This window comes from Pseudoliparis swirei, chromosome 7, assembly GCF_029220125.1.
Source record: "Pseudoliparis swirei isolate HS2019 ecotype Mariana Trench chromosome 7, NWPU_hadal_v1, whole genome shotgun sequence".
In the NCBI taxonomy this organism is placed as follows: Eukaryota; Metazoa; Chordata; class Actinopteri; order Perciformes; family Liparidae; genus Pseudoliparis; species Pseudoliparis swirei.
This window is the reverse complement of record NC_079394.1, coordinates 22,867,369-22,881,157: the sequence shown is the minus strand read 5'-3', so window position 1 is coordinate 22,881,157 and position 13,789 is coordinate 22,867,369. Positions and strand designations below refer to the sequence as shown.

The following is a 13,789-nucleotide window of genomic DNA, read 5'->3' as shown; positions in this document are numbered from 1 at the left end:
CATTCGAGCTATTGTAAATTAATGTTAAATGTACTAATTTATAAGGCATCAACGTATCAGTGGAACCAGTCCCCTCCCTCGCATGCTATAGGCTCCCCGCACAACCTTCAGAGCGTGTGCGCAGTGGCGAGATTGGCGTCCTCGCTCTGGCCATGCCCACATTGCTGCTGTCGCCTCGGAAACGGGGCGTGGGCTTGTGCGCTCGCGAAGCAGGTGATCGACGTGATTGGCTGAAGTGTCGGATGATGTCTGCACGTGCCATCGTTCCATCGGTTTTAGTGAGCCGCGGAGGAGACTCTCTCTGTGTGTCTGTCTGAGCTTTCACACCGGGAGGCTGTAACCTGGTCGCCGCCGCACCGCGCGCTCTCATTTACCACTCTAGTCGTAACGGCTCAAGGTAAGTGAAGGCTTAACTAAATATATATATATATATATATATATATATATATATATATATATATATATATATATATATATATATATATATATATAGCGTTATGTCTGTTGAGATTTGGCCTGCGAACGAGCCGGTAAGCTGTACGTCAAAGACTGGACCGTGTTGCCCCAACAAAGTTGCTCCGCGACAGCAGATAGACCCGCTCGCTTACCCATTCAAATTTGTAATTTGAATCACCAGTGTGGACAAATTGCAGCATGTAAAGATGCCTACCTCCTTACAAAAAAAAACAGGTCATATCGTAATGAAAAGCAAAGACTGGCTCCTAACTGTGGAGTATAGACGCAGTTATGTGTAATGAATATTTAGCCGATATAAGGGGGTTTATCTTTAAAGTAACAACAACAAAAACAAGTTAAAGTGGACCACATCCTTAAATTATTATTATATTTTAGTATTATTATCTTAGAACATGAGCTACTCTTCTAAATTGTTAATACGATGATATTTCTCTTTTCTTCTCAAATTGATTTAGATTTGTTTTCCTCCTGGCTCGCTTTTCCTCGAATCAAACTCATACAAATATTTGTCCCGCTCTCGGCGAGATGCCCGACGAGTCTGTTTTTTTTTGGCCCGCTGTGCGACAGATTAATCCCGGCAGGTATCTGTGAAATAGTCAGTCTGCCACAGGTTTGCAATGACTGACGGTATCGGAAGAATGGGGATCGGCTGTGACGTCATTCAATTCCTTACAAATCACATCAATATTCAAACAATTTTGCCATCCTTTGGAAGAAATGAAAAGGTGTCCCGCAAAATTTAAAATGTAAAGTTGGATTGAATTTTTACTACTGTAAAAACATGTAATGCTCTTTTCCACTGTAGTTGTTATATTTCCTTGTGAAGGTGTCCGGCTGACATCACTCTACTTGTTGTGTTATGTAGCTCCCCTGTTGCACCATGCTGACCGGTCTGTTCCGCATGCACGGCCTCCTGGTGGCCTCCCACCCCTGGGAGGTCATCGTTGGCACGGTCACCCTCACCATCTGTATGATGTCCATGAACATGTTCACCGGCAACGACCAGATCTGCGGCTGGAACTTCGACTGCCCAAAGACCGAGGAGGTGAGTGGACGACATCGGTTTGAGGATGTCTGTTATCTGTGACAATGCATCCGCCACACAACGTAAAGTAGCCCCCCCCCCCACCCCCTGACTAGTTTTAAACATGTCCTCCCACAGAGTATATGTCACACTTTAGTCGTGACAGTATATTATAGTAATAATACTAATACACTTTGATGTATTCAGCCCTTTTCAATTGAAAAGGTTACAAATTGATTTGCAAGGTAAAAACTATGAAAGATCATTCAAAATAGTTAAAAGGTTATCCAACATTGAGAAGAAAAGCAACATAGGAGGAAAAAAAAGAAATATAACAATATCAAATAATTAAGAGAATATAAATATTTTTACCAACCTCACAGCTCTGAAATAGTACCCTTATATCTACTGTCATCATGATCAACAGCTATAAATCATGCACAACATAAGGCAGATTTCAGAATGGTAGAAATTGGTGCATTTTTTTGGCATTTATTATAAAAATGGTATGTCATGTTTCTCACTGTTTTCATTTGTCCATAATTAACTGAAACATAAAGTTATTGGGTATCAACGCACATGCTCAACGGCAACAAATCACACACACCGTCTCTTTAAGACTTTGTGCCAGGCTAAGCTGACCATCGTAGTTTTTAGCTACAGACACAAGAGTGGTATCTATCTGAACTTCTTAACTGTCAGCGAGAAAGGAATTTCCCAAAAATGCCTTCTAAGTCTTCCACTTGTCATTGTCCACTTACTGTACATTTCTGCTTAACATCTTTGACCTTGCCACTGATCTGATTTTCTTCTCTTTTGACAGCAAATTCTGAGCAGTGACATCATCATCCTGACCATCACACGCTGCATCGCCATCGTCTACATCTACATCCAGTTCCAGAACTTGAGACAGCTCGGGTCTAAATACATTTTAGGTAAAATATTGACGGGCACACATAATGTTTATAAGATGCCGTGGATCGTCTGGCTGTAGCATTTCTAGCCAGCTAGCTGGATGCGTTTAAAAACACACTTGACTTCCTCTCTTGCAGGCATCGCTGGCCTTTTCACCATATTCTCCAGCTTTGTATTCAGCACAGTGGTCATTCACTTCCTTGATAAAGAACTCACGGGCCTCAAGTAAGGGGACACTTCTGCAAGCACACTGTCCCTCTTCTCAGCTTCTCTGTTAAGCAACAACTCCGGTTCATTGCTCTGCTCTGTCCTGTCCTCCAGCGAGGCATTGCCGTTCTTCCTGCTTCTCATCGACCTCTCCAAAGCGTGCGCCCTCGCCAAGTTCGCCTTGAGCTCCAGCTCTCAGGTATGAGGCTCACCATATTCCATACGTTTGGATATGAGATCCAGCAGTATAGCCCTGACTGAGTTTTGGTGCCGTAACCTTTTTCAGGATGAAGTGAGGGACAATATTGCCCGTGGCATGTCGGTCTTGGGACCTACTTTCACACTGGATGCCCTGGTGGAGTGCTTAGTGATCGGAGTGGGAACCATGTCAGGTACTTGCTGCCACTAGGGAGTTTATCTTGCGCCATTACGTCGTGACGTCAATGCTGGGTGTGTCAACAAGGCAGAACAATGACAGTGCAATGCAATTTCAGGGTGTTTTTTTGTCACATTGTACCCACCGTGACCTTGTTTTACCACAGCAATACAAAAGTCCTACACCTCTGTGGAAACATCACAATGATGGCTGGAAGTAGAGACATATTTTTGATTTAACTGATGTACTCACAAAATTGATTTTTGTTATACTGTATGTAATCTTGCGTGATCTCGTGACATCGTGAGCACCCAGCTGCCGTGCTAAGTACAAGTCTTAATGGCATATATACAAGTATGGTATTATGGCAAAAATTAACAAACAATAGAATTAGAAAAAGAAAAAAAATCTGGACTCCAAATGCTGTACTTAGACACGTGACTGTAGGTCCCAGTCGAGTCATTCATGGCTTCCTATTTACTATTTTCGAGTTGGTTACGTTTCCTGACTGAAGTCTTAAGGTGCGTTCACATCAAAAGCAAAACTATTTTTCGCGTCGCCCAAAACGCGTGAGTTTACTCGCTCGACCATTCTCCGTGTTCTCACCATAAGCGTCGAGACACTGCGCGAGGGGCGGGGCTTATCTCCGTGTCTCGTCTCCGTAAAGACCGTTATCATTTCCTTCATCCACCAGAATAACTAACCACTAGTTCTGCTTTATATTTGTTGTGGACGTCCCACACACTAACGCCCTCGTGTTTGGGTTGACAACGTCACCCGTAGGCTCACACAGCTTGGTCACTTTCACTGATGAGACTTCCGCTTCCAGCGCTACGAGAGCGGAACTCAAGAGCTGATTGGCCCGAGTTGCGAGATGACCGCCTCAAAGTTGAAATATTTCAACTCGGGGCAAAAATGGCGCCGCTGTCAACGCGTCGTCCACATCGCGTCGCCCCAAACGCGCCGCCCGGGAAAATATCGCGTCTATCGCAGCCACACGCGTCTGTACGTTGACTTTTCATGGGATTCGGTCACGCGAAAAAATAGTTTTCCTTTTGGTGTGAACGCACCTTTAGTTGCGCATGATGCGTTCAGTGACCGTTGGAATGATTAAATTCCGAGACTTTTACTGTGTTTACAGTTTCTGTCTATAATAACTCGTGTAATTTCGGCATTTAAAGATTGAGGATCTTTCCCTATCGTGATTTGGGAATTCTGGCGATATGGCGGCCATTTCTCATGTGAGTGTGTGTTTTGTGTCTTTATTAGGTGTGCGGCAGTTGGAAATCATGTGCTGCTTCGGCTGCATGTCTGTCTTGGCCAACTACTTTGTGTTCATGACTTTCTTCCCGGCGTGTGTCTCACTGGTGCTGGAGGTAAGGGTCCAGTGTTTTTTATCATATGCGTGCACATGTATGTATATATGTACGTGTGTGTTAATGTCTGTTATTGTTTTTGACTGTCCTTTGTTTGCTTTGCAGTTGTCCCGCGATAGTCAGGAGGGCCATCCCATCTGGCAGCTCAGCCACTTCTCCAGAGTCATGGAGGAGGAGGACAACAAACCCAACCCCGTGACCCAGAGAGTCAAGATGATCATGGTAACGCATCTCATCCTTTTTTATTTATTTCTCTATTTTCTATTTCAACACAACCCGTGATTTCTGATCTCTGCTCCGCGTGCAGTCTCTGGGCCTGGTGATGGTTCACGCCCACAGCCGCTGGATCACCGAGCCTTTTTCCATAAACACCACGGTGGGAGTCCCAGAGGTCGGCATGGAGCTCGACTACCTCTCGCCGCGTAGGATCGAGCCGGAGAGAACGTTGTGGCACTTCTACCTCACCAGGTGAGGCTGGCGATATGATATTTAATACAGCATGATGTTCATTCTCTCAAGAGGTTGGCGACGGTTATAATGCCGAACTCAGGGCTTCGAATGTCTCTTCACTGTGACTATGTTGTCTTACATACAGTCTATGTTATGCATCCATAAGACACAATTATGCTCATGAGCAGAGGAGACTGTATATGAGGATGGGAAGTAAGAGGAGGTCAAAACTCTAGCGACTCATGTAGTTTAAAGTAGAAATGTGATCAACATATAACAATGATAGCAATTTCATTACCTCCTACATTTCATGATCGCCTGATGCCACTTAATTATTTCCAGATAGGAAACTGGTCATATAAAGAGACATTTAGGTCGTATTCACAAAAGATGATGGTGTCAATGATGTTAGAATGAAGCTTTTATCTCTACAGTTCCTCATCGTATGAACGGAACATCGAAGTGTGTATTTAAGGGACCAAAATCACTTCTAAAACTACATTATTATTGTGCCCCCCCCCCTCCCTTCCCTCCCTCCCTCACATGCAGGATGCTTACCATGGACATAGAGCAGGTGATCTGTCTGGCCTTGGCCCTGCTGCTGGCTATCAAGTACATCTTCTTTGAGCAGTCCGAGATGGAGTCCACGCTGTCGCTGAAGAACCCCATCACCATGTCCGCCCCGGCCCTGACCCCCCGGCGGCCCACCGAGACCTGCTGCAGGAAAGAGCCGTGCCCTCCCCAAACCCTCGCTCCCACACCCGCCAAGAGCGCGGCTGTCCCGGCGACTTCCATCGAGGCAGAGAGAGGTGCGTCTTGACGACGGTGGTGACGTGCCGCTGCAGATGGACTCGTGTAGCGCCGTGGTCTCCAACTCACTCTGCCTTGTTGCCTCAGATGAAGTCATCCGGCCATTGTCCACCCCGGCCGCCGATCCACGGCCGAAGAGCTTTTTCCTGGAAGGGGACGAAGAGGAGGAGCTCAAGTCTGAGACAGATCAGCCGAGCCTCCCCCCAAAGCCCAGAGACCTGGTCGCGTGTGTGGCCGTCCTCAACAACCCTGAGGTGAGACACCACAACACCAGCCGGCGAACAACGGTTACTTCACCTCCCCGAGCTCCCAAAGGCGTCTCGTTTCGGTCATCGAGATGGCGGCAGGTTTCGAGGTGATTGTGTGATTTACCAACGTTATAATAAGCTTAGTCACTTCACTCTCTCTTCAAGGCTGAACAAATTAGAGCGTGAAAGCCACTAGAAAAGACTCTTGCCCTGATTCCGACGGCTCCCTGGGGTCTCGCATACAAGACTGGAAAATGTGCAGAAATCCCCTCAAATGAATTCCAGTGATGGCTCTTGAAAATTTAATTTGCTCATACGCAGCCCTATAAAATAAAAATAAAAAACTCCACTGTAGTTTATGCCAACGTATAGAACAGCTGGCTTTGTCGAGTTTGTCTGTATCAATCCTCCTCCGCTGCGTTTCAGCACCCGGGACAGCTCCGCAATAACACACACTACATACATCAAGCCGCACTATCTGTTTGAGAAAAACTCATAATAATTAATGTTGATGCACAATTAATAATGTGTGATCACCATTTCTTATTTCATTAGCTGTTTGGGATTTCTTGGCAAAAAAGCTTGAGTAACATAATATTTTGTGGGTTTTTTACGGGATGGTTTCAGTGGATTTCCAGATAGAATCGCTGGCCACTGAGTCACAGTAAGTCACTGCATGCATTTCGTCTTGCAGCTAGGGGCTCGTTTCCTGAGCGATGCCGAGGTGATGCAGCTCGTCAACTCCAAACACATCCCCGCATACAATCTGGAGGCCATCATGGAGAAACCAGAGAGAGGCGTGGCCATACGCAGACAGATGATATCTACAAAACTTCCCTTCCCTACTGCGCTGTCCACCCTGCCATACACCGACTACGACTACTCCAAGGTAAAGACTTGCGCACACACACATTCAATTCAATTCAATTCAATTTAGTTTATTTGTATAGCCCAATTTCACAAATTACAAATTTGTCTCGGAGTGCTTTACAATCTGTACACATAGACATCCCTGCCCCAAAACCTCACATCGGACCAGGAAAAACTCCCAAAAAACCCTTCAGGGTGAAAAAAAGGGAAGAAACCTTCAGGAGAGCAACAGAGGAGGATCCCTCTCCAGGATGGACAGATGCAATAGATGTAATGTGTACAGAAGGACAGATTTAGAGTTAAAATACATTCAATGAATATGACAGAGTGTATGAATAGTTCATAGTAGGCATATTCCACGATGGAGACCTCCACGATCCATCAGGCAGATGGCGGTGGGGAGGAGGAGTGGGCGGAGTCTCAACAGGACAGTGGCGTAGTCAGGAGCAGGAATTCCATGACCCAGACCTCGATGATCCATCAGGCAGATAGGATCTATGCCGTCTCATAGGGTCCGATGACCCCATGAGACGTGAAGTCAAAAGGACTCCGGGGAGAAAGCAGAGTTAGTAACATGTGATTGAGAGATGAAAATTCATCCTTAAGGAGAGAAAAAAAGGAGATAGGTACTCAGTGCATCCTAAAACGTCCCCCGGCAGCTATAAGCCTATAGCAGCATATCAAGGGGCTGGACCAGGGCAAACCTGATTCAGCCCTAACTATAAGCTCTGTCAAAGAGGAAAGTCTTCAGTCTACTCTTAAACGAGGTGACTGTGTCTGCCTCCCGGACTGAAATTGGAAGCTGGTTCCATAAAAGAGGAGCTTGATAACTAAAGGCTCTGGCTCCCATTCTACTTTTTAAGACTCTAGGAACTACAAGTAGTCCCGCATTTAGTGAGCGTAGCTCTCTAGTGGGGCAATATGGTACACACACATAAACGCACGCACATATGCTCTGGCCCTGTGCTTCCCATTTTGACGTTTCTGTTTCCCTAGGTTATGGGCACCTGCTGTGAGAATGTGATTGGCTACATTCCTGTGCCAGTAGGCGTGGCCGGGCCGCTGCATCTGGATGGGAAGCAGTTCCAGGTTCCCTTGGCAACGACAGAGGGCTGCTTGGTTGCTAGCACCAACCGCGGATGTCGAGCAATCGCTGTGAGTGTCCGATATATTGTTTTCCAATGATACGGATAGCACTAGAGTGGACAAAATAATCGAAAGAGTGAGGTGAGATGTGGCCCCTTTTATTCACATTCACATGTGACACATTCACATTCAATTCAATGATTTCAACACATTACACAAATGTGTCAATCACCTTGTAGCCCCACCTTAAAGCATACCCTGCTTTATGGTCTGCTTAACTCTGAATGGACCATCATTTTCGAAATGAACATAATGCTGTATTGAAGAAGACTTGAAACTAGAGATTGAGAACATAAACTCATGTTTACAATGTTTACTGAGGGAATAAATCAAGAGAAAAGTAGTCATTTTCTCATAGAGTTGCCCCCTGATGGCCATTAGAAAGAATGCAGGTTTAAGGCACTTCAGCATTGGCTTCCCTTTTCAAGTTGGGTCGAGGGAGAAACTGACTGTGTCTGCCTGTCTTCATTCTGTGTGATAGGGGTAGTGTGGAGCACTGGGTTGATCATGTATCACTTCTTCCAGCTGTTATCAGATGCATTAATCCCCTGAAAAACGAGTTACACAAAAGAAAGTTTCTTTTAATCCAGAATGTATTCTTGTGATAACGCGCTAATGTGTACTGAATTTGACTTTCGCTCAGCTGGGAGGCGGAGCCAACTGTCGCATTCTGGCCGACAGCATGACCCGAGGACCCGTAGTGAGACTGCCCTCTGCCTGCCAGGCTGCCGAGGTCAAGGGCTGGCTGGAGAGCACAGATGGTTTTCAGGCCGTTAAAGAGGCTTTTGACAACACCAGCAGGTAAAGCAAAAAAACCTGCCATAACATAACCAGGAGTAAAAGTATGGTCTCGGTGTGCATCGTATGTCTCATGTTGTTTTTGTGTGAAAAGAGCCTGTGGTTGCTGTTGGCAGGTTTGCGCGGCTCCAGAAGCTACTGGTTGGTCTGGCTGGGAGACACCTCTACATCCGCTTCCATTCCAAGACTGGAGATGCCATGGGGATGAATATGATCTCCAAGGTAATGGTTTAAGACCGGCTAAGTGTATTGTTTCCTGCCCACGGGGCGTTTTGGAGAGTCCGAGCGGCCCTTTGCGATATTGTTCAAAGGATCATTTGGTCTGCCTGCAGGGTACGGAGCAGGCTCTGAGCCGACTGCAGCAGGAATTCCCAGAGGTGCAGGTGGTGGCGGTCAGCGGGAACTTCTGCACCGACAAGAAACCGGCTGCCATCAACTGGATCGAAGGCCGGGGCAAGTCTGCCGTCTGTGAGGCCACCATCCCCGCTAAAGTGGTCAGAGAGGTAGGAGGAGCCGGAGTCCACTGCTGTAGTTTACAAACGGTGTGAAGTTGTTACTGGCATGAACCAATTTAGACCGTTTCCAGAATTCCCAACATGTTTTTATTCTTTGGCATTTTAGCCTTTCTAAAAACGTGTTTTGCTCCCTCGCTTTAATAAGGTGGTGTGGCAGCAATCTAACAGCACTAAAAATTACTTTTGTAGAACTGAAATTGCTTCAAATTGAATGTTTACCAATATTTTTGGGTGACGACATCATAGAATATGACGGCAGACATGTGAGCTTCGTTTGAAAACCTCAATCAAATTTTCTAATGTAAAATGAAAAAGGACATACGTTACATCACACGTGGGCTCGATGTGAATATTTTAGAAATGGATTATGATGTCATGAAACTTTAATAAAGCCAATCATTCTTTGTTCTAATGAAGCGTCATTTGAAGTTTCATCGTTTCACTAAAGCGCTGTGAATATTGGCGTGAACGCAGCATTATGCATTTAACTTGTCTGATATGTTGCCATGCTTCTTGTGTAGCCCTTGCCGTGGTGACGGTGTTAGATTTTGCTATGATTACGGTCTGAAATTCCTCATATGCGTTCATGATCATCTCCTGCTCATCGGCGGAGAAAGAAGAGGCTCTTCCTTTGAGTTTATTTGCAAAGGCAAAATTGTTAGAAAACTGTTAGAAAATCATGTTTTCGGTGATCGAAGCTTACCCCTTTTGAAGAGAGACAGGCACGCGCAACGACCCTGATACAGGAGTCTGGTTCGAATAGACGAGATAGTTTGAGTGCTTATCAGCCTTTGATCGACTTGGATGAACCACGTACGAGGAATGGGGCCCATGTCAATTCCAGGAAGTGCTGGCAAGCCAGAAAAATGTAATAAGAGGAGTGCAGCTCCTTTACATAAGAACTTAGAATGTAGCGAGAGAGAGAGAGACTTCCTTGGCATCGGGTCCAGCTGGATATACTGGATCAACTTCATGTTTAAAGCATGCACGTCTTTACAGTGAAGAAAGTGTCTGAGACATAATCTGTCAAATCTAGGTTCCACGTCGTAACCCGCTTGTCGATGTGCTGCAGGTTTTAAAAACGTCGACAGCAGCTCTGGTGGAGGTGAACATCAGTAAGAACCTAGTGGGCTCGGCAATGGCGGGCAGCATCGGTGGATTCAACGCACACGCAGCCAATCTGGTGGCCGCCATCTACATAGCCTGCGGACAGGTACGCTAGTTCTATCGCACGCGTGCTTTTTAATGTATTTTTGTGTTTCCTGTATCAACATGTTTGTGTGTGTGTCCTCCAGGATCCGGCCCAGTCAGTGGGCAGCAGTAACTGCATCACCCTGATGGAGGCGTCCGGGCCAACAGGGGAAGACCTTTACATCACCTGCACCATGCCCTCCATAGAGCTGGGCACCGTAGGAGGAGGCACCAGCCTGGCTCCCCAGCAAGCCTGCCTGCAGGTACATACACACACACACACTATAATAAATACAACAATGGATGATTCCTGTTGAATAAATGCTCGTGGCTCATGTATCACAATGTATTGAGCAAATTCTGAAGTCATTCATGTGTATGTATGTGTGTGTGTGTGTGTGTGTGTGTGTGTGCAGATGCTGGGCGTGCAGGGAGCCTGTCAGGAATGTCCCGGGGACAATGCCCGGCAGCTGGCCAGAGTCGTCTGTGCCACTGTGCTGGCTGGAGAGCTCTCCCTGATGTCTGCGCTGGCTGCCGGCCACCTGGTCAAGAGTCACATGATACACAACAGGTAAGAGCAAAGGAACCTCCATTTATAGATTTGTTTTTATTAACACAAACATCAATATATAGAAGATAAGCCATTGGCTAAACGTACTTTTGCCATAATGAATATAATGAGTGCTGACAGTACTACAAAATGTTTTATAAATTTTAGATTAGATTGCTTCAATTTGTCTTTGCTTGGAGTCAAAACATATGACGTATTGAAGGAGAACAAGCAATTTTTTGGTAACAAATCCTAACATCGCCTCCAAAATTCATGAAGATGAAGAATGTATAACAAGTGTGTATTCGACACGCGGTGCGATCTAACTGTCTAACTGCAGATCCAAGGTGAACCTCCAGGAGGCTCCAGGAACGTGCACCAAGAAGGCCTCCTGAGGGTCCAAGGGGAGCCCGTCTTCCTGAGGTCCCGAGGGGAGCCCGACCTTCTTCCGTGATCATGGGTTACCTGACGTAGCAGTATGGACAATGTGAAAGGGACTAATAATCATTCATCAAGACAGCAGACCTTAGGCGTCTTCCAAGTGCTAAGACGCTGGATATGAAAAGAGTAGATACATTTTTACGGGGCTCCAAGCAGAGCAGTTAATTACTACAGTCTTTTATTTCCACATGCGGTCAGGTTTCCTTTTGGGGGTGGGGGTGGAATGGACAATTTGGGTTCAAATAAAATATTTCCGCTATCCTGTTGCCAAATGCAGCATTGCCAACAGAGATGCAATCGAATGCTGCCTACCACGGACTCTTCATCATTGCATGTCTTCATCGGGGGGGGGGGTTGCGATACTAACGCGTCGTGTCCTAGTTGTGAGTCCGAGGGTTCAACAATAGAGAGACAGGACAGATTTGCCACTAAAGAGTTGACGTAATGAATATATGAATGATTGATTGTCTTGATCCAAGAATCACTTTAAAGCTGAGACTGCAAGCCTGTCCTAAAAGTGCTGAGTTCATCTCCTGCAAAGGGGAGCACAAAATCAGGGCTTGTGTATCCTTCAAAAATAAGGAGGGAGAATGAATAAATCATGTACAACTAAGGGGACCATGGGAAAAAGTGTTTAGCCTGTTCATGTTGGGATTATACTGTAGAATCATCATAAAGGAACAAAACCAGTGGATCAACTATATTTCCATAACCCTAAAAAATTACTTTGAATAACAGTGCGGATATGCGTGTGTTTGTGTCCATCACAATGTCTGCTTGCAGTCAAGTTATGTCGTCGCTGTGCGGTGATGCACACAGTCCGCATCTAAAAGTAAATTACGCCTGAGTCAGCTGGTCCATTCATTCCAACAGGAATGGGAAACCTGAGGGGAAGGGGGTTTGTCGAAAAAATTAAAAACTGTTGCATCGGGTTGAGCATAAAACCGTATAGACCTATGCACACGTGGGGCCACACATAAAGTAAGCATGAAATGCTATCTTCCTCTGAGCATGAAATGTTAAGATGAAGCGGTTTCTTTCTGTGGAATTGGCTAACTATTAACCGCTCTGTGAAAGTTCGACTGCACATTTAGCGGACATTGCTACCATGGTAGCTGCAGAACATATGGAGAGCATTGCACACAGAGCATCTTAAAATAAAATAAAATCTTCAAAGCGGCGAAAAATGTTTAAAGTTAGCGTGTCTCTATGGTCCTCGCTTTGAACACAAGGGGGCGACCTCCATACAAATACCGCGGGCCGATCTACAAACGAGGAGTTGGTGGGTGTGTTTGACGCTTCAAAATGCAATGTGGGTGATGTGAAGTCAGTGATGGTGAGTCTTCCTTTTGTACCAGCAGATAGAAAATATGTTGGATATATATTTTATAATAAACATAGACTTTGCAACAACAGGTTGTGCTGTTTTTTTGATTCACGCCTGTGTCACAAATTGCATGCGAACTGGAATGTATGATGACATTTACAATGAACCTGACAGCAAATGCACCACACGCCAGCCTTGACACTGAAGAGCGAAGGGGGTCAAGTCAGCACTCGATCCATCTGCCACCTCGGTGTTTGTGTCCGATTCTGTGGAGATTATTGATAACCACTGGGAAAAGCAAGCCACTGATCTGGTCCACTGTGTGGCCAGATAAGTGGTATTTATTCATCTCGATGTTAATACACATTGAGGATTAAAATAAAAGATTTCTAAAAACAAATCAAACAGCACCTTCTTTTCTTGATCAGGGATAGATTTATAATAAATACAATTGATCTATCATGCATTGGATTATGTACATTATTAACTGAAATAATAAATACTTATTCAGTATTTTTGTATGCAATGTGTATTAATTAATTATTAATTGTTGTGGTTTACGATGAGCATTACGACACATTTTTGCATCATCACATTTATTCCCCCAAATAAATAAAATGCATCATTCTTTTTTTAATTATGGATTATTTAATAAGGGACAGTACACATTGATAAAAACATTTCAGTAAATGTGCCAGAGTTAGCCAAGAGGCTATTTTTCATCTGTAGTCCCAATGATGCTGCTCAGCACTTCTCTCGTGCTTCTTCTTGTTCTCATTTAAAGTTGAACAACTTCCATTATGTTCCATTCAAATTAAAAAAAATTTTAAAAAAAAAGTAAATAACAACTTAACTTATAAATAAAGAGTGAAACATGCTTTTTTTCACACAACATGCGACGATAACAGTAAACAGATTACATCAGTCTTTAGAATTGATTGCAGTAAAACTTAAATCTTGTTTTCGGATCGAATTTAATCTATGATTGACAGTTAGTTAGTGAGAGCTTCACTTCTAATGGGATTACAGAGTTCTAACTCCCCCCTCCCTCATCCTATCCCCTCAGCA

The 13,789-nt window shown here is 44.8% G+C and overlaps 2 protein-coding genes across 4 annotated transcripts in view; one reads left to right on the top strand and one right to left on the bottom strand.

Moving 5' to 3' along the window:
* Positions 1-13,789, bottom strand: part of LOC130196521 (ankyrin repeat domain-containing protein 31-like) — a 125,135-nt gene that overhangs the window by 13,660 nt on the left and 97,686 nt on the right. The gene's annotated exons all lie outside the window — the stretch shown is intronic.
* On the top strand, positions 276-12,807 carry LOC130196519 (3-hydroxy-3-methylglutaryl-coenzyme A reductase-like). The gene is made up of 20 exons (XM_056418753.1): positions 276-397; positions 1,343-1,522; positions 2,325-2,436; positions 2,554-2,641; positions 2,738-2,822; positions 2,910-3,015; positions 4,269-4,375; positions 4,481-4,597; positions 4,683-4,843; positions 5,375-5,634; positions 5,723-5,889; positions 6,578-6,772; positions 7,750-7,908; positions 8,543-8,700; positions 8,814-8,919; positions 9,030-9,200; positions 10,285-10,425; positions 10,508-10,666; positions 10,820-10,974; positions 11,294-12,807. The coding sequence occupies exons 2-20, from the start codon at positions 1,358-1,360 to the stop codon at positions 11,346-11,348; spliced, it is 2,667 nt and encodes an 888-aa protein (XP_056274728.1). The 5' UTR covers positions 276-397; positions 1,343-1,357; the 3' UTR covers positions 11,349-12,807.